This window comes from Pan troglodytes, chromosome 5 (assembly GCF_028858775.2).
Source record: "Pan troglodytes isolate AG18354 chromosome 5, NHGRI_mPanTro3-v2.0_pri, whole genome shotgun sequence".
NCBI classification, from domain to species: Eukaryota; Metazoa; Chordata; class Mammalia; order Primates; family Hominidae; genus Pan; species Pan troglodytes.
Genome location: NC_072403.2, coordinates 148,442,188 through 148,465,864, shown reverse-complemented (window position 1 = coordinate 148,465,864; position 23,677 = coordinate 148,442,188). Strand labels below are relative to the sequence as shown.

The 23,677-nt window shown below is 41.7% G+C and overlaps 1 protein-coding gene across 11 annotated transcripts in view; it reads left to right on the top strand.

Annotated features, from left to right (window-relative positions):
• The window catches only part of MAP3K5 (mitogen-activated protein kinase kinase kinase 5), a 266,255-nt gene that overhangs the window by 205,549 nt on the left and 37,029 nt on the right, over window positions 1-23,677 (top strand). For all 11 annotated transcript variants that reach the window (XM_054686344.2, XM_054686343.2, XM_054686341.2 and 8 more), the window contains 6 exons: window positions 3,493-3,620; window positions 4,523-4,659; window positions 6,391-6,496; window positions 12,409-12,566; window positions 15,812-15,989; window positions 16,746-16,766. In XM_054686344.2, the coding sequence (XP_054542319.1) occupies window positions 3,493-3,620; window positions 4,523-4,659; window positions 6,391-6,496; window positions 12,409-12,566; window positions 15,812-15,989; window positions 16,746-16,766 (728 nt within the window). The remainder of the gene's footprint in view (window positions 1-3,492; window positions 3,621-4,522; window positions 4,660-6,390; window positions 6,497-12,408; window positions 12,567-15,811; window positions 15,990-16,745; window positions 16,767-23,677) is intronic.

Here is a 23,677-nt window from a genome sequence, read left to right as displayed (position 1 = left end):
GCCCAGCTAATTTTTATATTTTTAGTAGAGATGGGGTTTCACCATGTGGCCAGGCTGGTCTTGAACTCCTGACCTCAAGTGATCTGCCCACCTTGGCCTCCCAAAGTGCTGGGATTACAGGAGTGAACCACTGCACCGGCTGTGGACTGGTTATTTCTATGTCATTTTTCACCCAGCTGTATATGAGAGACAACAGGGGAGCTTTTAAAAATACTGATGCTCAAGCTCTGCTTCCAAAAATCCTGGAGTGGTCCTGGACAATTAGAAGCCCTCTAGGAGATGTAAATATCCAGTCAAGGTTGGCAACCACTGGTCTAGATGGTTAGCAGTAGGGATTTGACTCAGAGGGGATGTCTGGAGATACCTGTGGATTAATAGTTTTGTCAAAACCAAAATATGTAAGTATCTCTGATTATCTAGGCCATTTCTTCTTTCCCTTGTTACAGGTAATTGAGAAGAAATATGATTTTCTTATAATTCTCATAGATAAGAATAATTTGTTGATGTGAACAAATTATAATTCCATCCTTGTTTAATGCTTGGCACTTACACTTAGTGAAAATGCTGGGTGTTTGTAATATTTTTTATATTGGAGAAGAGTACTTGTCCTTAGCTAGGTTGGATTCTGACTATTATTGCAAATTTTGAGCTATCTCCTTAGTTTAAGTAATGAGGTAAGGATATTGCTTCTCCAGGGTCTTAAGTTTAAGCATTGATGTTTTGATTTTCAGTAGAGAATCAGGAGGTGGGAGTCTTTTGATTAATAATTAACTGAGGGCCCCGTATGGTGGTGCATGCCTGTAATCTCAGCACTTTGGGAGGCTGAGGCTGGCGGATCACTTGAGCTCAGGAGTTTGAGACTAGCCTGGACAACATGGTAAAACAAAAAATACAAAAATTAGCTGGGCATGGTGGTGCATGCCTGTAGTCACAGCTACTCGGGAGGCTGAAATGGGAGCATTGCTTGAGCCTGGGAGGCTGAGGGTGCAGTGAGCTGTAATCGTGCCACTGCATTCCAGCCTGGGTGACAGAGAGAGACCCTGTCTCAAATCATCATCATCACCATCATCATCATCATCGAGTTACTTGATTGTTTCAGATTTTTCTTTATCTCTTAACTCTGTAGAATACAGAGGCACAGTATTTGCCACTAATCCATATCAAGAACAGTTATAAGCCAGGTTTGTTGGCTCACAGCTGTAATCCCAGCCCTTTGGGAGGCTGAGGTGGGGAGAGGTGATCTGTGGTCAGGAGTTCGAGACTAGCCTGGCCAACATGGTGAAACTCCATCTCTACTAAAAATGCAAAAATTAGCCAGGCATGGTGGCAGGCGCCTGTAATCCCAGCTACTTGGGAGGCTGAGGCAGGAGAATCACTTGAACTCGGGAGGCAGAGGTTTCAGTGAGCTGAGATCACGCCATTGCACCCCAGCCTGGGCGACAAGAGTGAAACTCCATCTCAAAAAAAAAAAAAAAAAAGAGGAGCAGGTATGAACCAACATCAAAGTGTTTTAACCCTCATGGAAGAAGCAACTTGTAAATACCCTTATAGTTGAGAGTCATTACCTAAGTATCTTATTGGTAACACTGTATATTGATATTTCTGGTGTTATCTCACTCAAGCAATTATCAAAATGTTGTTGCTATTTCTAACTGGTATACTATTAAAGTGCTCATTTTAATACGTGCCCTTCATAGTTCCTAAAGCAATTTTAAAGAAAAAAAGAATAATCGATCTAAAATACAAGTCTTTTGTTATTGTTATTGCTGTTGGCTGCTTTCTGGAAATATTACACAGATAATAAAAATTAATTTAAATTAAATGAATTTAAATGTTTATAAACTAATTGCTTTAGCTAAAGCACTTACTCTAAAAAGCTTATTGAAAATAGCATTATTCAGCATTAACCAATGGATTTGTCAGTGTAAGATCTAAGGGTTTCCTACATGTAGGACTGAAGCAAGTGTGAGACACCAGGTTTGCACTAATGTGAATTATTAGTGTATTTCACACCTGTAGCCTCCATTAGAGAAGAGATATATATATTCAATTTAGATTATATATAGATCTATATCTCGAGGAATTGCTTTGAGTCTGTATTTATTGTTGCTGACACCCTACAATATTTAGCTTCTTAAGTAAAATTTGAGGCTACTGATTTGGACTGAGCTCCTGCACTAGGCTCCAATAGACCAGCCTGTGGAACCATGCTAGGGTTCCACATCACCAAACCAAAACTAAGCAGTTTACTTGTAAGATCTGACCTTCTGAAAAATCAGGAGAGAGATGATAGCCAAATTCTCCAACAGGCCAGTTTTCAAAAAACAAAAACAAAACAGAGTCACAGGGACTGATCAAAAGGCACCCAGCGAACCTGAGCTGGCATGAAAAGAAGTCCCCTCTGCTTTAACCCCTGCAAGGGAAGTAACCTGAACTAACCTAACGTTAACCACTTGGTTTTTGCTCTGTGTTGTTTTTCTTCCTGCTCAAGCTACCTTAGGAAAGAAAACCCACTGTTTTGCCATGCCCAGTGGACCTCCTATTTTGATTGGATACTGCCTGGCTCATGAATCATGAATAAAAGCCAATTTGATTTTTAAAACTCAATTTGCTGAAATTATGTTCTTTGGCAAGCTGTACAATAATTACATTAGGGCTACATTAAATTCAGGGTGGTTAAGAGTCTATAAAGCTTTACAGTACTTCCAATAATCATCAAAAGTGTTGTTCTGCTCCAGAAATATAAAATAACTTTTATAATTTGAATCAGCAACATATATCAAGGACATAATTTTGAAGTCACACTTTCAATGTGGAGGCTTCATGAGGATTAGGTAAAAATCATGATATAATAGAATTAGTGGATACAGTAAGGTGGAGATTTTGATGCAAGGGGCTCAAAGAGATTTGACATATGAGTGGTTTTGTGTTTGCTATTGAAGAATTGGCGGGCCTTTCAGGAAGTTCTGGAATGTACATTATGCAAGTTTTGTCTTCCTGGGCAAGAGTCTCCTGATTAATAGTAAATTGTAATAGTAAAGTTTTGTAGTCAATAATAAAGTTGTGTTGATGAGGCCAGTGGAATAGAAAGTCATGTTAATATGTTAATATGGAGAGTAAACTGTGGACGATTTCCGTTCTCCTGGGTTTGAATCTTAGCTCTGTCACTTAATAGCTTTGGGATCTTGAGCAAGTCAGTCATCCTCTCTGTGAATCAGTTTCCTCGTCTGTAAAATGGGCATACCAATACTACCTTCTCATGGAAATGAATTAATGTATACAACTGGCTTAGTACCTGACACATTTCCCCTTAGTTCCTACCAAACCTTCCACCTCATAGAATTTACCTTAGGAGAAATAAAGGCCTTAAATGGTTGTTTTGGTTTTACATATGGACATATATTTGGCTGACGTTTTCCATTTGTATTGTTTAAATTTATACAGTAAAGTCTGGCTGCATAATTAACTCATTGACAATTGCATGTCTTTTAGATACTCTCAGCCCCTGCATGAAGAAATAGCATTGCATAAACACCTGAAGCACAAAAATATTGTCCAGTATCTGGGCTCTTTCAGTGAGAATGGTTTCATTAAAATCTTCATGGAGCAGGTCCCTGGAGGTAAGAGATATTTCTTTCTTTAAAAAGTGTGAATGTTTAGAGCCTCGAAGGGGAGTAAAATTGAATGGGATTTACTAGAGTCCAGGTCTTAATCTGTTTAAACTGAAAGAAAAATTGGACATGTGACATTACCTCCAGTTTGTTAGGAGATGTCAACCATAAATGATGAGATTTAGAAAATATCCTAATGTATAGAGTTTATTCCAGTGCAAAGCTTGAGGATAGCCACCTAGGAAACACAGACTCCAAAAGAATGGGCCAGTGTTCCAAAGTGAGGAAGTTCATGTTTCACTTGTATAAGCTGAAGACTAACAGGGTGGCAACATCTTCTACCCAAAGTCATTACATTTAAGTGGTTACAGCTTGCTGTATTCCAAGGCACATTATTTTAATGTTCCATAAGGAGGGGTAGTGGTCTCAGGGGATCCTTTCTTTGGCACCATTCAGTCTTCTCCAATCATTTACAGGACAAAAATGCGGAAGAGATTTAGCCTATAATCGCAGAATCAGAAGTTACAACTGAATGCTATATGACTCAGGCCACAAAGTCACATTCCTTAAATAATAAGGCTCAAATAATTTAAAGTTCTAGAAGCTTTACATGTGAATTATGTAATTTCACAGAGACAATACATAAATATGGGAACCATTTCAGTATCTATCATCATGACTTGAATTAAAGTTGGCAATTGACATTGGCCTTTTACTTAGACATATTTGATTACAAGCATCTTTAGAGTAGGGATATTTGCAAATTCATGTTTGAGCCCGATATCCAGTATAGCTCCTGGGCCACTGTGAAGAACCAATGACTGTTAGCTTAAATTACTGTTACATTATTAATACACTTTAAAGAGCTCGTTTGAATGAGGATTTATTTACTATTTATCCCTACTTTACAGGAAGTCTTTCTGCTCTCCTTCGTTCCAAATGGGGTCCATTAAAAGACAATGAGCAAACAATTGGCTTTTATACAAAGCAAATACTGGAAGGATTAAAATATCTCCATGACAATCAGATAGTTCACCGGGACATAAAGGTGAGGTACACCAGCATTCATTTTCATGAGTTCTTTCTTTGCTGGGTTATTATTTTACTTGCAAAAGTCATATTGTGTTATGAGTATTAATTTAGAATGGTGAATAAGTAAATCTTAGAAACAGCAGAAATATAAAATATCGTTCAACCCTGAATCAGTTATTTATGTTCATGTCTTAACGCTTCTGCTCAAGGAACACACTACTTAACTTCGTTCAGCCAACAAGATTGTGCTCCCACCACACAATGTTTCCTAGGAGCTCTGTGGTGTGGGATGCAGCTGTCAAAAGTTAAACAGGAGATGGCCCCTGGTCCTGAGGAGCTTATAGGCTGGTTAATCTTTGTATCCTTGCCCATAGTAGCTACTCAGTAAATACTTACTGAATCAATGGATGAATGGTTAGAAGAAAAAAATTCCTCTTTTCTCACAAGTATCACATATTCATTGATTTAACTATAATTATAAGGTATAGATTCTCTAAAATAAGCTAAAATAATAACTTTACATTCTCTTTTTAAAAAGAAAATTCAGAACTAATACATTTTTTACAAAGTCTGGACTGTTGAAAATAAGTTAATATTAGTACCCTAAAATCAACCAAAAAGCCCATTTATCTATCATGTCCCTACATATTCCAGGAAAAGAAGTAAAGAAACATAGAAAAGAAAGTGAGGTAACTGGAAAGTTATGAAAATCGTAATTTAATTATACATACATCATTATATATCTGTAAATAGCAACAAGCTCTAACCAATTAGGAATCATATTTGATCTTGTGATCTGAGTAGCAGATTATGAAGAACTTATAACCACCCAATGAGTTCATGTTGCCCACTGACCAGATAGAGCTGATTTCTCAAGATGTAAGAATTGCAATTGAGAAAGAGTTTAATACACATAGAGATGGCCAAACAAAACATTGGATTTTATAATTATTCAAATCAGCTTCTCCAAAAATTTAGAGGCTAGGGTTTTTCAAAGATAGTTTGGTGAGCAGGGGGCTAGGGTCTGGGTGGTTGGGGATGTAATTATAGGGGTGTGGAAAATGGTTCTTGTGTGTTGAGTCCACTTCTGGGTGGGGGCCACAGGACTGGTTGAGTCCAGAGTCACAGGTCTGGGTGATGCCATCTGATAGTCAGAAATGGAAAAGCCTGTAAAGACATCTCAAAAGGCCAGTCTTCGGTTCTACAATAGTGATGTCAATTATAGGAACAATTGGGGAAGTTGCAAATCTTGTGACCCCCAGAATAATGGGCTGATAATCATTTGACTGTGCCTACATCTTAGCGGACTTTAGGCCCCTCTCATCCTCCTAACCTGGTGGCCTTTCATTAGTTTTACAAAGATGGTTTAGTTTTGGGGAAGGGCTATTATCAACTAAACTATAAATTAAATTTCTCCAAGTGAGCTTGGTCTACACCCTGGAATGACCAAGGGAAGTTTGGAAATTTAAGGCAAGATGGTGGTGGTTAGATCAGATCTCTTTTACTGTCATAATTTTCTCACTGTTGTAATTTTCGCAAAGGTGGTTGGTTTCAAACTGATAATATGTAAACAAAAAATGGTGTCAAGAATGCACTATTGAGATAAACTATTAATGAAGAATACAGAATTAATGTCGTTGGTAGCTGTAAGGACACCTTTTTTTTTTTTAAATTGGACTTACCAAGTCAACAACAGACAGTATCTGAAGAAAGATAACAATTGTGATTAAAGTCCTCTGTTCTCTAGGGTGACAATGTGTTGATTAATACCTACAGTGGTGTTCTCAAGATCTCTGACTTCGGGACATCAAAGAGGCTTGCTGGCATAAACCCCTGTACTGAAACTTTTACTGGTATGTTTTTGCAATGATGATACAGATCTTATGTAATTAAAGAAATAATTGCTGAGTTTGAGCACAATGTGAGAGAGAAATTCAGTTGGTGTTCTCACACACAGTAATGTTGGTATCTTTTCTCTTTTCTTTCTTTTCTTTTCTTTTCTTTCTTTTTTTTTTTTTTTTTTTTTTTTTTTTTGAGACAGGGTCTTGCCCTGTCACCTAGGCGGGAATGCAGTGGTGTGATCACCTATCGCTGCAGCCTCAAACTCCCAGGCTCAAGCAATCCTCCCACCTCAGCCTCCTGAGTAGCTGGGACTACAGGCATGTGCCACCACGCCCAGCTAATTTTTTTGTATTTTTGATGGAGACAAGGTTTCACCATGTTGCCCAGGCTGGTCTCAAACTCCTGGGCTCAAGCGATATACCTGTGGCCTCCAAAAGTGTTGGGATTACAGGCGTGAGCCACTGCGCCTGGCCAATGTTGGTATCTTTTGATGCTCACTGAAAAATGTGTTACAGAATTTGATTTGGCCCTTTTCTCTTCCTGTATTTATATGACTTGCTTAGTCTCCTGCTTAATGCCACTGAAGATTTTTTTTTTTTTAATTCTCAACTTGTTACTTATTTTTCTTTTCATGTAATTACTTCTTTCCTGGTTGGCCTACAATAACTCTAGCAAGATTTTTTTTTTTTTTTTTTTTATTAAACATTTCCTTGGCCCAACCTCTCTGTGATTCTTACTCATACCCTAATCACTTCCCATTTGGACGATGAATTCCCTCTTTTACTGTTTACTCTCTGTGGTTGACTCCCCTACTCCACAATATAAATAACCCTAGGATTTCAATTCAGAAGAGGAAGTGACTCACCGACTCAGAAGAAGGGAGGGAGAGAGCTTTCCTGAGAAAGTAGGCAACGCAGCCACTGAGCTGCCTCTGGTGCAAAGTACTGGGAGGGTGGAGACCAAGTGATTTCCAAAAAGGTAACAGTAGCCAAGAGGAAGCTCAGACTCAAGAGATTCATGACTGCCCAACAGTTATAGGGAGGGTGTGTGAGATTTCAAACCTGATCTCCATTTAGTTCTTATCACTCCATCATGCTGATTCTCATGAAGTGTTAAGTTCTTCTTATAGAGAGAAATTTAGCAGGAAAAAAAAGGGTGGGGGGAAGGGAAGAGAAAAAGATCATGAATAATCTTTGGTCTAATATGAAGCAACATGGCCCCATCTCAATTCTGTGAGGTAGGTGGGAGTACCTCCATTTTGTAGATGAGGAAATTACCTGGGAGAGAAGTGACATTGCAGTCAGAAGTCACAGCAGTGTGTACCGGATGGAACTCAGACTGGTTTTTTGTTTTTGTTTTTGTTTTGAGACTGGGTCTTGCTATGTTGCCCAGGCTGGTCTTGAACTCCTGGGTTTAAGCAGTCCACCCACCCCACTCTCCTAAGTATCTAGGATGTCATGCCTGGCAAAACTGTTTTTTTGTTTTTGTTTTTTCTTTTGAGATGGGTTCTCGCTCTGTAACCCAGGCTGAAGTACAGTGGTGTAATCTCTGCTCACTGTGACCTCCCCTACCCCGGGCTCAAGTGATTCTCCTACCTCAGCCTCCCTAGTAGCTGGGACCATAGGCACGCACCTCCATGCCTGGCTAATTTTTGTATTTTTGGTAGAGACAGGGTTTCACCATGTTGCCCAGGCTGGTCTCAAACTCCTGACCTCAAGTGATCCACCTGCCGTGGACTCCCAAAGTGCTGGGATTACATGTGCGAACCCCCACGCCTAGCCAGAACTCAGATTTTGTATCTACTGTTTGCTCTTTGCTTTTACCTTCTGGCTCTAGTCCATCTTTATCTCTACCTTCCTGCAGGAGGAGAGAGAGAAATTCTGTGTAAGTTTTTTCCCTAGAGCATTCAGTCAGCAATACCCCTGGCCCAGCTCCCACCTCAGGGCAATGGATATTTTAGGGTACAGAATTAAACACATTTTGAATATATTTTTTTGAAAAAACTAAATTCTGACCTATTAATAACTTCAAATGTCTTTACATTTCTTTCCTCATACTCTTAACTTGGCAAGCAGCAGTTTCAGTGCTGTCAAGACTCAGTAACTTCTGAGAGGAAAATCCCTCATTTCACACACTTTGTGGGACAGGATGTTAACACAATATCTTCTGCTACTAATCTGGGGAACATCTTTTTTGTAAAATCTCCAAAGGAATTGTAGGAAAGCAGTCCTCACAGAGCCCTTTGCTTGGACCTCTTCCACTGGTGTCACATAAGAGTGACGTGTGTCACTAACATGCATAGATCTGTCCCCAGCACTGGTGCCGAGGGCCCTGTACTTCGTAGGCTTCAAACATGAACTTGGTGGTCACCAAGTCCCAGGTGCTTAGTCCCAGGTGCTCAGTCAATAAATTGGTCTGTATCACCTTTTGGTGATTTTGATGAGGGAAAAGGCAGCAGTGATCACCATTTATGGAGTGCTTACTGTATTACCTCGCTCTGCACTAAGTGCTTTACATATGTTGTTTTATTGAAATTCATATATCAGCCTTAATCATTAGGTATCATTATCCCAGTTTGTGGTGAGAAAATGAAGGTTCAAAGAGGTTGAATAACTTGCCCAAGGTCACAAAGCTACTTAGTAATAGAGCTGAGACTCAAGCAAGACTTAACAGGCCAAAGGGAATTAATTATCTTCTCCCAAACCTGTCCCCGGCACACTCTTCTGTCTCAGTTGGCAGCCACTCCCGACATTGTTATCCAGGGAGCTTCTCTTTTCTCACACTCCAACCCAGTCCATCCACGAAGCCTTCAAAACATGTCCAACATTGGGCCGGTTCTCACCACCTCTGCTGCTGCCACTCTCATCGCTCACCTGCATTTTCGGTGGCTTCTCCAACTGTGCTCCTGCTTCACTTTTGCCCCCTACTGTATACTCTCAGCACTGCAGCCAGAGTGATCCCTCTGAAACATAAACCAAGTCCTATTGCTCAGAGCCCTCAGTGGCTTTCTTTTTTTTTTGTTCAGAGTAAACAAATGTCAGAACCCTCATAGTGGGGGACAAGGCTCTGACCTGATTCGGAGTCTGTTCCCTTTCAGACCCCATTTCCTACTCTTCTTCTGTTATTTACTCAGAGCCAGAAACGTGGACCTTCCTGCATTTCCTCCATGACAGCAGGCAGGGTCCCATCACAGGGCCTTTGCACAGGCTTTTCCTCCTGCCGCTACCCCAGCTGTCTGCATGGGTAACTTTCTTACCTTCTTCCAGTCTCAACGCAGATGTCACCTCTGCAGTGAGACCAACCATGAATACCCTGTTTACCATGGCAGCCTTCCTGCTGATCCTCTTCACTCGGGTCTATATTTTTTTGGTCATAACATGTCACTTTCTAACATGCTGTATAATTTACTTACTGTGCTGATAATTTATCATCTGGCTTCTACTGCAAAAACATAAGCCCAGGTATTTCTGTCTGTTTTCTCCTCTGCTGTATTCTAAGTGCCTAGAACAGTGCCTGGCCCATAGTAGGCCCTCAGTGTGGATATGTTAAATGAATGAATGAATGAATGAATGAATGAAATGTGACATTAGAGTTTAATTAACCACTAAGCTGTACCACCTCCCTGGGTAGTTGCAGCAGCAAAGAAATTCTACAGTAGATATTTCAAAGCAATTTTTTAAAAAAACTTTAGAATGCAGATATGTGAGGTACGAGTTTTAGAGCAAATACTCTCATTGATTTTACTTAAGCCAGTGTTCAGGTTGGCTCTCATCTTCATTATCCAGCTTCGTAAATTGCTTTGTTTAAAATATTATGTGGCATGTATTTGTGGAGTAAAAAGAGGAGCAGATAAGAACACATGACTCAACCTGTTTTTCTGGCACTTGCTCAGTGGGGGATAATTAAACACAATTGGCAGATTGTTATCTGACAAATCAAATATTGCATAATTTGTTGTTGACATTACTTGAATTGTCTAATTTACGATGTTTAAAAATTAAAAATTTCCAAATTTTGATCCACTATAACTCCTACTTAGCTATTAGTACAACTTAAATTCTCTCATTAATTCTATTCTAGGCCCCGAGACAACAAAAGGGGGTGGTAGGCTTCGACGCATTTTCGAAAAGACCATTTGAGCTTATTTAAATCATACAAAATTATCACTTGGGGAAAAGCTACAAATGACGAGAAATCATACCAATTTTGTAGTAAAGGTGGGCGAGCGTCTTTGGGGAGCATGGTTGCCTTGTCTTTGGCCAGGTGAAAGGCTTTCTGAGAGCAGACATGTGCAGTTGTATGTTAGCGTGAACTACTGCTATGCAGTGATAAGGTCTGCAGGATAAACCTAGAAAGACTGCAATACATAACAAAAATGATACACTTTTATTTTTGTAAACAATAGTCCATTTCTCACCTATGATAGTGCTTTTCAGAGGAACAGTTTGCAGGAATTTTACACAATTGTTTTTACCTAAAACCATGCATGAGGCATTCCTAAAAGGTGTCATCTGTATTTATCAAAATGTCTGTCACTTTGGTTATGAATCAGAAAATCTGAAGCAGTTCTTTTGGCAAACACCTCATGATTTGAAGTAATTCAACATGGCATCTTGGATGAGTTCTTGTTTGCTGACTATATTATTTGTATATCAGAAGCAGGGTATGTGGTGATATGTTTCTATTCATGCTCCTGACTCATTGCTAGACTTTAGGAAACCACTTTATGGGGTATTCGAAGTTCAAATCCAGCCTCTCATTTGGGTTAATGAGGTAATTGTACTTAAGTGTTTACCTGGGGTATACTAGGCCAGAAGCAGACTAAGGGCTCGTGGCCCCCTCCACTTAATTCTTTCCATTATACCACACTCTCCACCTCTCTGATTCCATGCAGGCTTAAAGCTCTTCCCTTTTTCATTGTATTCTTTTTTTTTTTTTTGAGACAGAGTCTCACTCTGTTGCCCAGGCTGGAGTGCAGTGGCGTGATCTCGGCTCACTGCAACCTCCGCCTCCTGGGTTCAACTGATTCTCCTGCCTCAGCCTCCTGAGTAGCTGGGATTATAGGTGCCCGCCACCATGCCTGGCTATTTTTTGTATTTTTAGTAGAGACAGGGTTTCACCATGTTTGCCAGGCTGGTCTCAAACTCCTGACCTTGTGATCCGTCTGCCTTGGCCTCCCAAAGTGCTGGGATTACAGGCGTGAGCCACCACGCCCAGCCTTCACTTTATTCTTAGTCACTGTATCTGATTATGTGTCTATATGGATGGCTCATGGCCTGTCTTTGATTTCTTAAACCTGTTAGTCCATGGACCACAGACAGCAGCAGGAGTCATGTATATTTGGATTACAGAATAGGGCACACCAGAAATTTATTTGCAGTAATTTTCACAATGGCTTTCAGTATCTTTATGCTTTCATGATTAAGAAATAAGAATGAAAACAGAAGAGTTAAAGCATTCAATTTAGGAACTGAAAAATAGAGATAGAGCTAAGGAAATGGATGAATGAACTATATTCTCTTCTGGAAAAGATTAGAAGTTTACATAATAACAGTCTTCATGCATTTCAAGAAATGTGTGCTGATGTTATTGTTCTCAAAAGACTAATTGTTAGAAGTTTCTAAGAGGCCCAATGAAATGATGCCTCACTTATACTCCACTGTCTAGGGAATAAGAGCGTACCTATTCATAACCAGATAATATGGGTAAAGTATTTTTATGTCACTGATGAAATCCATTATAAAAACTGCTATTTCTACTTTTATTAATAGCAGAGAAAACTGGAACTCACAAATGATATTAGTACTTGAATCATGTTTTTACAGTTGTCTCATTTCTGTTGAAAAATTCTGTTGAAAAACTGTCATTAGATACCCTTCTGTTTTATCTTTTTAAAATGGAAATGTGTTTGAATTGTTTCCAGGTACCCTCCAGTATATGGCACCAGAAATAATAGATAAAGGACCAAGAGGCTACGGAAAAGCAGCAGACATCTGGTCTCTGGGCTGTACAATCATTGAAATGGCCACAGGAAAACCCCCATTTTATGAACTGGGAGAACCACAAGCAGCTATGTTCAAGGTCACACTTCATTTCTCTTAAAAACAAATGGATAAAGCTTTTTATAGCTATTGGATGTTCTGTGTGTGTGTGTCATATTTTTTTAGATAAAGGGTGCTAAGTAAACACAACTTAGAACACATTAAAGGTCAAGAAGATTCTCTCTCGGTTAGAACCAGCGCTGGTGCCTCACACAGTGGATCTCTCTGTGCCTTAGTTTTCTCAGCTATAAAGTGAGATTCAATGTAACTTCCATTGACCACCTTTTAACAACGCAGTATAAATAACACATGACTATACTGAAGATGATTTAAGCCCTTTGGGAAACAGTCTGAAAATTTTCCGTGAATGAAGATAGAAGAACTTTTTTTATAATCCATTTAGGAATTAAACCAAAATTAATAATTTCCTTTACTTCTCTACCATAATAGTTTGAAGGCTTCATTTTTTTTAAAAAAAAAAAGAGCATAATTACCATTTTAAGTAAATCAGTCTTATTCTCATATACCTACTCCTCTAGCTTGTTAATTTGCCCATCAGTAACTCCTATGGGAGGAGGAAGAAGCCCCACCTTTTGCAGTAGGAGGTACCTGATAATAGAAATAGGCTCATGAGAGCACAAGTGCCAGCATTTTGAGATCTGGGGCCTGAGCATGGCTATGACCTGCATCTTGAATCCCTGCAGTCCTCCGCTGCCAGACTGCCAGGCCAACAGGAAGTTTGAAATGGAAACATGCTTCCCAAGTAGTAAAACTCGCACATCTGCTACTTTCTAAGGCAGAGGACTTAAAAAAAAATTATTTATTTATTTATTTATTTATTTATTGTGCTCCCCTGTGGGATCCAAGGCAAAGGACTTTTTCTTTTCTTTTTTTTTCTTTTTTTCTTTCTTTCTTTCTTCTTTTTTTTTGTGGAGACAGAGTCTTGATCTATCACCCAGGCTGGAGTGCAGTGGCGCGATCTCGGCTCACTGCAACCTCCGTCTCCTGAGTTCAAGCAATTCTCGTGCCTCAGCCTCCTGAGTAGCTGGGATTGCAGGCACACACCATGACACCCAGCTAATTTTTTATATTTTAGTACAGACGGGGTTTCACCATGCTGCCCAGGCTGGTCTCAAACTCCTGAGCTCAGGCCCTCCGCCTGCCTTGGCCTCCCAAAGTGTTGGGATTACCGGCATGAGCCACGCGTTTGGCCTGAGAGGACTTTAGATGGTAATTGTTATTCCTCTCCCTGCTGCAGACCATGTTTCTAGCTCTTATTCCATCTGTGCATAGCCTCTTGTGAGGGGCCATGTGTTGTTACAGACCTTCTGCTTTTGTGCAAAGCTTGGCTTTATGCTTGAAGACAATCTGATAGGACACTGCTGGTATAAAAATGAGTAGTGTGACCAAACCTCAGAGAGCAATGACAGGTGCCAAGAGAGGTGCCTTTCTTGCCATGAGTGGATGTCTTTCTCTTCTTGGCCAGTCTTTCAGGTTTTCTCCAGTGTCTAGGACTTATCTGAAATGCTGCTTTATAATTCACGAATGCAATGATTATTGTACCATGTGTTTTTTTGTCACATTAGGCCAGTCTAAGCTGTGCACAGGAAGTTGCTATCTTAGAGAGATGACATGACATAGACTGTGGCACCAGTTTACAGTGTTTGAATCCAGGCTCCAACATGGTCAAGATATTTGAGACTTTGAGCAAATTATTTAACCTGCTTGTGCCTCAGTTTCCTCATCTATAAAATAAGGATAAAAATAGTACCTGTCGGCCAAGCGTAGTGGCTCACACCTATAATCCCAGCACTTTGGGAGGCTGAGGCGGGCAGATCACCTGAGGCCAGGAGTTCAAGACCAGCCTGGCCAACGTGGTGAAACCTCATCTCTACTTAAAAAAAAAAAAAAAATTAGGGGGGCACAGTGGCAGGCACCTGTAATCCTAGCTACTTGGGAGGCTGAGGCAGGAGAATCACTTGAACTGGGGAGATGGAGGTTGCAGTGAGTCAAGATCGCACCACTGCACTCCAACCTGGGCAAAAAGTGAGACTCCATCTTAAAAAAAAAAAAAAAGTACCTGTATAATAAGAGCTTTTTGAGGAGTGTATGAGGTAAAATGTACCAAGCACTTAGAACTGTGTCTGACACATGGTATAGGCTATATAATTCTTACAAATAATTATATATTGTTTATATTACAATGAATTTACATAAGCTGTATAAGAACAAAAGGATTTCCTTTGAAAATTTGCTCTGTACTAAAAAATGAAAATACCATTAATTTTTTTAGAATAGCAGTAATAAGAAGTAAATTCTAATTGTTATAAAAATATTGTTTAATTTTAAAGTGCTTTTAAATATCTCTTTTAATGCAGGTGATTTGAGACAGGGAAGATATTCACAAATCATGTAATAGGGAAAAGAACATAGGCTTTAATCCGAACAATTCAGGTTCAAATCCCAGATCCCCCTTCTCTTAGCCTTGTTACCTCATCCTTTCTAAGCCTTATTTTCCTCATTGGTGTAACAAGGAAAATATTTAATCCGCTGGATTGTTGGAAGGATTTGATGAGATCTGTAAGTGGAGAAACCCCAGCACAATGCCCAGCACTTAGCTACTGTGAGCAACGCAGTGGTCTCAGCTCGGTGGCTGAGCATGGTGGCTCGTGGCTGTAATCCCAGCACTCTGGGAGGCTGAGGTGGGTGGATTGCTTGAGCCCAGGAGTTTGGACCAGCCTGTGCAACATGGCAAAACCCCTCTCTACAAAAAGTACAAAAAATTAGCCAGGCGTGGTGGCATATGTCTGTAGTCCGAGCTACCTCAGGAGGCTGAGGTGAAAGACTCGCTTGAGCCTGGGAGGTCGAGACTGCAGTGAGCTGAGATTGCACCACTCTGCACTCCAGCCTGGGTGACAGAGTGAGATCCTGTCTCAAAAAAAAAAAAAAAAAAAAAAAGAAATAAATAAAAATAAAGATCCTTTTTGTGTGCCAGTGTACCAATATGTTCTAAAGCTTTGAAGGACTAAATTATTACTTCCTAGTGCTGCCTACTGTCTTCAACTAATTATTCTGCCTGTGCCATTGGTAAAGGTACCAAGGCACTCTGTCGATCTTCTATAACCTGCAGCAAACACATCTTATCTCCCTTTGAGAAAAGCCATAAGTTTGTGTTGTATGATAAGGGATCTTGTTGCATTGGGGGGTCAAGTTATGGAAGCTGGAGTTCAGGTGCTGAGATGTTCACTCAGAAGGCACATTGCACTTTTTATATTTATGTCTTAGGTGGGAATGTTTAAAGTCCACCCTGAGATCCCAGAGTCCATGTCTGCAGAGGCCAAGGCATTCATACTGAAATGTTTTGAACCAGATCCTGACAAGAGAGCCTGTGCTAACGACTTGCTTGTTGATGAGTTTTTAAAAGTTTCAAGCAAAAAGAAAAAGACACAACCTAAGCTTTCAGGTATGTGGTTGCATTGAAGAGGATATAGTCTGAGTCCTTCAATCCTAAGCTTTTAAGATGGAAGAATTTTCCGGAAGTAAACTAACCTGTTTACAGATATCACTGGAAATTGGTATAAATATTAGCACAGTGTTCTCAGGCATTTGGTTCCAGTATCAGGGAGCTGTATTCCATCAATTTCACAAGTGCTGGGACCTCATACATAATAGTCTTCAATCACATAGTTAGTAGGTAGTTAATATGTCACCATCTATATCACTCTAACATTGTGGATACTAAGGTTCAAGTGTAAGAGGGGTTAAATTTAGCCTTTTAGAGCTGAAACCCCAGATTACCACAAATGGGCCTACAGAGCCATTATAGAGCTGTTGGATTTCCAAGCCCTGTAGGTAATAGGTTCTTTTAAGGCAGTAGAAAATACCTGTTGCCTCTTAGGGTATATACTTCTGAATAATTACACCCAAAAAAAGGCAAGAAGGAAAAAGAAAGAAAAGATTGCCAGCTATAAATAAAACAGTAGTGTAAAAATATAAGTACATTATATTTTTGCAATAATTGTCTATAACTCAGAAAAAAAAAGTAAAGGTTCCAATTGTTCTTGGCGTTTTTTGGTGTTTATATTGGAGGAGAATGGGCAGATTGAATGTTTGGAAAGGACATTGACCCCATTTCAGGCATTCACTTTTTGTTGATTTCTCAGTTTAACAACAAACCCAGCACGTGCTTATTCATGGCTGTTTGCTTTTCTTTCCACAGCTCTTTCAGCTGGATCAAATGGTGAGTTTGTTTTTACTTTGCCCATTGAGCTGAGACCTGGTGTCTGGTGTGATAAACTCCAGACTTCCCATCAAGCAGCCTCATGCTCTGCTCCTGGCTTACATGGGGGGAAAAGAGGGTGCGGTACTAGATACTATAAGGATGTGTGCAGCTGCAAGCCTGGCTGGGCTTATTCCTTTGGAAATCCTTCATCTTTCTCTTTCATGAGTGGGGATGGCTTAAATTTTTTCTCCCTAAAAGCAAGATGGTGACTGTGTTTTTGACAGCTTCAATTTGAGTGAAGTAAATGCTTCTTTATCTAGGAGCCAGTTGACTACCTAATGTATTTGTTGTGGAAAATGTAAATGCCAGATACCTTCCTCTGTCATCTTTGGGGTGATACATTCTATTTTTAGTGGCCAGGAGTTATTGTGCCTTTGTTTTCTAACGTTGGCTTTTGCGGATCATAACTAGGAAGGTAGAGAAAGTAGATTTGCTCTAAGAAGATCCATTAAAGCATTTTGAAGAATAATAAAGAAATGAACATGAGGCTGGGCGTGGTGGTTCACGCCTATAGTCTTAGCACTTTGGGAGGCCGAGGTGGTCAGATTGCTTGAGCTCAGGAATTCAATACCAGCCTGGGCAATATGGTGAGACCCCATCTCTACTAAAAATACAGAAAAATAGCTGGGTGCAGTGGTGCATGCCTATGGTCCCAGCTACTAGGGAGGCTGAGGTGGGAGGATCGCTTGAGACTGGGGTGGTGGAGGTTGTAGTGAGCCGTGATTATACCACTGCACTCCAGCCTGGGTGACAGAGCGAGACCCTGTCTCAAAAAAAAAAAAAAATTAACAGCATGGTGTTGGATTTTCCTAAGTTGGATGTGTGGTTGATCAAACAGTTCAGGGGGCTTAATGTTGATTGTGCATGGGTTCTGCAGGCCAAGGGCAGGTTTTTGCAGGTTCCTCTGATGCCCCAAAGCCAGTCAGCCCAGAGTAGAGGCCTGTTAATTAGGGTTTCCTGGGTATAGCCTCTCTACTTTTTCTTCTTCCATTTCTTCCATTCTGAGAATCTGGGGAAACTCAGAAGAAGACAGGCACACCCTTGTACCTCTTTTCTCCACAGACAGCCTGGGCTCCGGAAGGCAGCCTTGCATTGTCACAAAGTCGGCCCTGCACCGCTTGGCAACCTTCTGACCAGCCTGCTTCTGGTGTCCTAAAATGGGCACTGACTTCAGAATTACACAGAAGTGGGTTCTGATCCCACTGACCCACTTTCTAAATATGGGACATGCATATTTCTTCTGTCATTCAGTGCTGGTAACATTACCTACTTCACAGATTTGGTTCTGAGAATAAAATAAAATAATATCCTAAAAGAGCCTTGGAGCCGTGCCTGGAAGTTTAATCCATGATTGTTTTATCCCTTCCACATGGCTTGGTTTTTGTTCGCAGGAAATAGTTTCCCATCACACACACGCATTTAACTTCTGTGAACTCAACTATACACACTTGGCAAGAGCGTGCATGTACGAGAGAGAGAGAGAGATCATTTAAGTGGACAGTTCTACATCTTCTCAGTGACTAGGTACCTTGGAGTGAGCGTGAGATGGAAGGTGTAAACCTGCTGAACTCTAGTCAGTCAGGTTCCCACTGCCCTTTCGCCCTTCTTGCCCACATGTGGACTTGGGCCTAGAAAAAGGGGCAGTCCCCAATTCCCTGCATGATTAAACTGTTCAGACTCTCAGCTAAAACAATATCATTACATGGATGATGTGCCTCCTCCCTCTCCTTCCTAGGAGAGCAGGACAGATGTGCTAACCAAATTAGGAGCTAAAATCCACGCCCCCCCCCCTTTTTCTTTTGAGACGGAGTCCTAGGCTGGAGCGCAGTGGCGTGATCTCAGCTCACTGCAACCTCTGCCTCCCAGGCTCAAGCGATCCTCCCACCTCACCATCCTGAGTAGCTGGGACTGTAGGTGCCCACTACCATGCCCAGCTAATTTTTGTATTTTTAGTAAAGACGGGGTTTCGCCATGTTGGCCAGGCTGGTCTGGAACTCCTGGCCTCAAGTGATCTACCACCTCGGCCTCCCAAAGTGCTGGGATTACATGTGCCACCATGCCTTGCCTAAAATCCCATTTGATTGTTCCCAGGTATTATAGGAAATGGCATGCCTCATGTTAATTGAAACAATGGCCTATTAGCTCGTCTTACTCTCCTTCTAGATGAGTACAAGATACAGGCCTCTTCCTTCCCCAGGTACTTTCTATAGGCCATATATGTGTTTCTGTCCAGAGCACAGGCCCACCTCTCAAGGTTCTCTACCTCCCATAACTGCACTTGGCTTCCCCTCAAGAGGGGAGTAAGAGGGTGGTGACAATGAGACCCCCTTCCCCTTTAGAGAGGGACATGACTTGTCTCATCCTGACTGCTCTTCCATGGCCACACACAGACCCAGAGATTTAAGTAATTCATGTCAGCTTAAATATTAATTGTACAGTTATGGTGTGCACAGGAAATGTGCTAGGCCCTGAACGTATAAGGATGATAAAGACAGAGTTCCTGATTTTAAAGAGCCATTGACCTTATAGGAGAAAAACACTGGAAAAAATCATCTCCACCATAGTATAGTTTAGTCTGTGCAGAGGAGTCAAAAGGGAGAGACAGTGACTGAAGTCAGTCTGAGAATGCTGTTTCAAGGCAGACTTTCCAGTGAGGTGCACCTGATGAGTAAGGACAAATATGAACTTAACAGGTGGATGGGGAGTGGAGATCCAGGTGAGGCGATTTCTCGCATGAGTTAATGCCAGGATGTGTGAAACTTTACTGTGTGTTAAGGGAGGCTTGCTGGCTCAGCAGCACTGGTGCTTAAAGTAAAAGGGGAGGGATGATGCTGGAGTGGGGAGCAGGCTCAGATCCCAAAGGGCTCCTTATGAAATGATAAGGAATCAGCGAGGAGGGTTGGGGAGCTGGGGAAAATTTTTATCTGAAATAATATTATAGACCAGCACTGGACCTATGATTCTACAGTAAGAGAAATGTCATTTATCTGCCCTGTCCAATACATTATCCACTAGTCATATGTGGCTATTAGACACTAAACATGGCTACCATGGCTGAGGCACTGAATTTTTATTATTTAAATGTCAGTGTTAATAACCATATGTGGGTAGTAGCGACCATATTGGACAGTGAAGCTATTGATGGATCATTCCGATAGCTGTGTGAGGATGGTTTATTTAGTAGGATTTATTCCATAACATTTTTAACCCTCTGCTATGCACCTGGCACTAGAATGTAGGCACAAGGCACTAGGAATATAGCTGTGCCTCAGTTGGTCCCAGATCCTGCCTGCATGGATCTCTTGCGATGCTTGTTAAAAATTAAGATGCCTGGGCCTTCTCAGAATCTGGAGGTGCAAGCTGGAATTCTGTACTTTTAAGTAAACCCAGATGATTCTTGTCATCACTGCAGTGTGAGAACCACTATTCTATGTTTGGCCAGTTGGAGACTGGAGGCAGGATGGCCAGTTAGGAGACTCTGTGTTGTGGCCAGACTGTTCCTAAACTGTCTAGGAGAAGGAGAACCATAAAGATCCCTAGTGATCATGAATAGCTGTTAGGATCTGAGGCCACCCTCACAGCAATGGAAGGGATTTAGAAAATCCCCGTTTTCCCAAAGCAGGAATGTATCTAATTCCTTAAAGGTCGCACTGTCTCCCTTCCATAGATGGGAGCTCCCAGCAATCTGGAGTCCATAGGGTTGCCAGTCACCCCTCCTGACTCCAGCCTACTCCTGGCCTCTTGGTAAAGCTATCTCTTAGGGGATATGGGGCTCACACCCCTTCCCATCAGCCCCTGAAATAAGGCAATGAGAATCATCTCCTTAGAGACACACCTTTGACATATCCTACCCTCAGAGAGGTTCATTCAGCCTCTTTTAGACTCTTCGTGGTCAGCCCCATAGAGGAGGGCTTCTTAATACCTGGCAAGATATCAGCAGTAAGGCTGCCCATGACTGGAAATCCTGCCAGGCTCCTCTCTTGCAGCCTGGGGTCCCAATCACTCACGTGTATGAGCTGATGTTTGAGGAACTTGTAACCTCTGTGATATCTGGAAACTGTCACCGTGCTCCCCTGGAAATAGTTATACTTGAGCTTCTTCCCATTTACAGTGACACAGAAAGGCACTACGCATTCTCACTTGCCAGGAAATCGTCATAACTTAAGAAGGTAGAAATCTCAGGCGTGGATTTGATCATATTTCCACCACAAATGTATAAAGCAAATTGTCTCAGCACCACCTGTCTCGCTCTTTCCACCCCTTACAATAGAGAAAACATCCATTTTCCTACAGAAGGCCAATCCCCCACAGATGAGTTCTGGCTCCTGTGGAGCCCCCGTGACTCCTCCAGCTTCTGCCTCTCCCAGTGAGTTCCATATACACATGCTCTAGTGTCTTTTGTCCTAAACCCGTCCTTCCCCTGATCTACAAATGGCCTCACTGGCTGACACCACCACCATTTTTTTGCCCCCCATCACAGCTTCCCGTCTTGAAGTACAGTGTCTCCAGATCTCCACCTCTTCCTCCCGGCCATGTAGCGTCTCCCCTTCCACGTGATCACTGGGCCTGCTCTGGCCAAGGTCTAATGAGATCTCTTTAGCCAAATCCAACAAGTGCCTTTCTCAACCTACTCAACTTCTCAGTGGCTCTCAGCCTGGATGACTGTTCTCTCTTACTTTCGCCCTCTCCTGTGTGGGCTTCCATGACACCCCATTTTCTCTGTTTTCCTCCAACCTCATGACTGCTCCTTGTCATTCTCCTTGGCTGCCTGTTCATCCCCTTCTTTTCCTCTAAATATTGGCATTCTTAAGGGCCGGGTCTATGCTGTCTTTTTATCTTTCCCCAAATTATGTCATCCTTTACTTTAAATACCATCTCCAGCCATTAGGCTGCTGAGGTTCTATCTGGCCCAGTCTTCTGAGCTCCAGACTCATGTCCAATTGCTTTTTTTTTTTTTTAGATGGAGTCTTGCCGGCGGCTGGAGTGCAGTGGCATGATCTTGGCTCACTGCAACTTCTGCCTCCTGGGTTCAAGCAATTCTCCTGCCTCAGCCTCCTGAGTAGCTGTCACTACAGGCACACACCACCATGTCAGGCTAATTTTTGTATTTTTAGTAGAAGCGAGGTTTCACCATGTTGGCCAGGTGTCTCCAACTCCCAACATCAGATAATCCGCCTGCCTCAGCCTCCCAAAGTGCTGGGATTACAGCCGTGAGCCACCGCGCCCAGCCGCCCAATTGCCGTCTTCATTTTTCAAACTGAACTGTCAAATAACACCCCTTATCCACTAAAAAGAACTTCCTTTTTGGCCTGTATTATTTCTCATCTTAGAATATAAGTACGATATGCATCCATTCAGTTTCTTAGGCCAGAATTCTACTTTGGAGTCATTTTTGATTCTTCCTTTTCACACCCTTCACTCCAGTCCATCAGCAACTCCTGCTGGCTACCTGACATATAGTAGATGATCCACAACTGTATGTTGGATGAATGAATGCATGTGCCTAACAGAGAAGGGGACTCAATCTAGAATCAGGTTCACTCATTTAAAATCAAGCAGGCCGGGTGCGGTGGCTCAACACCTGTAATCCCAGAACTTTGGGAGGCCGAAGCAGGTGGATTACTTGATGTCAGGAGTTTGAGACCAGCCTGGCCGACATGGCGAAACCCTATACAAAAATTAGCCAGGCGTGGTGGCACATGCCTGTAATCCCAGCTACTTGGGAGGCTGAGGCAGGAAAATCACTTGAACCTAGGAGGCGGAGGTTGTAGTGAGCCAAGATCATGCCACTGCACTCCAGCCTGAGCAAAATAGTGTGACTCTGTCTCAAAAATAAAATAAAATAAAACCGAGGAGGGAATCAGGGCTCTGCACATAGAACATGCAGAATATCTGTAAGTCCCTTTATTTCCTTAGCGAGCCATAGTGACAGGCACTCGGTTCCATCCTTAAGCATATACAGTTTTACCTCATTAGGCCTCCTTTTAGGCAGTCGGTAGTCACAGCAACGTTAAAATTCACAGGCGTGACACAAGTCCTCTCAGTACTGGATAATCAAACCACATGATATGACCAAAAAGCCAAAATACAGGATAATTCAAGTCCTTACTCCTTCTCTTCTTTAGATACACATACATTTACTACACACACACACACACACACACACACACGGAAACACACGATAGGAATCCCTCATCTTGTACTGTTCTAGTCTAGTCTGTACTAGTCTCTTTACTCCCAAGAAACAACAATTTTGTCTTTGAAATATGAATGATGCTCACCTCTGTTTCTGAGTGTGGCATGCATCTCATAAAAATGGGCTGGTGAGGAAACTCACCAAGTCTCAAGGATCAGCAGTGAGTTCCACTGCAGGGCTTGTATCCCTTCTTGTAAAGAGATCAGCTACTCAGTCAAGCCAAGAGCTCTTCTTCAGCTGTATTCTTCCATCAGCAACATTTAACTTTAGGGACTTGACATCTCATAGCAGTGAAACTCTTTCTCCCAAGCAGCTATTTTTTTCTGTTCTAAAGTCTGTTCCCCCCAAATAGCGAGATGTTGACTCTGAAGTGAAACAAGGCACACTATAGACCTTGACCTTCCCCAGGAATGACTCAAAAGCAGTTCGGTGTTTGGGCCCCCCTTCAAACCTTTCTTCTCTCAGACAACCTTACTATTACCAGCAAGGAAGAGGTCACCCATTTCCTTTCTGCTGTAGCAGCACTGCCCAAAATATGGTCCGTGAAATGCTAGGCCCATGAGCTGCTCCAGAATATGTGGAAACAATACATGCCAGGCATTTCCCCTGCCGTATATCATTTGCATACTGGTACTTAATTGGTCAATTCAGCAACTCTTTGTGGCTTCCTCTT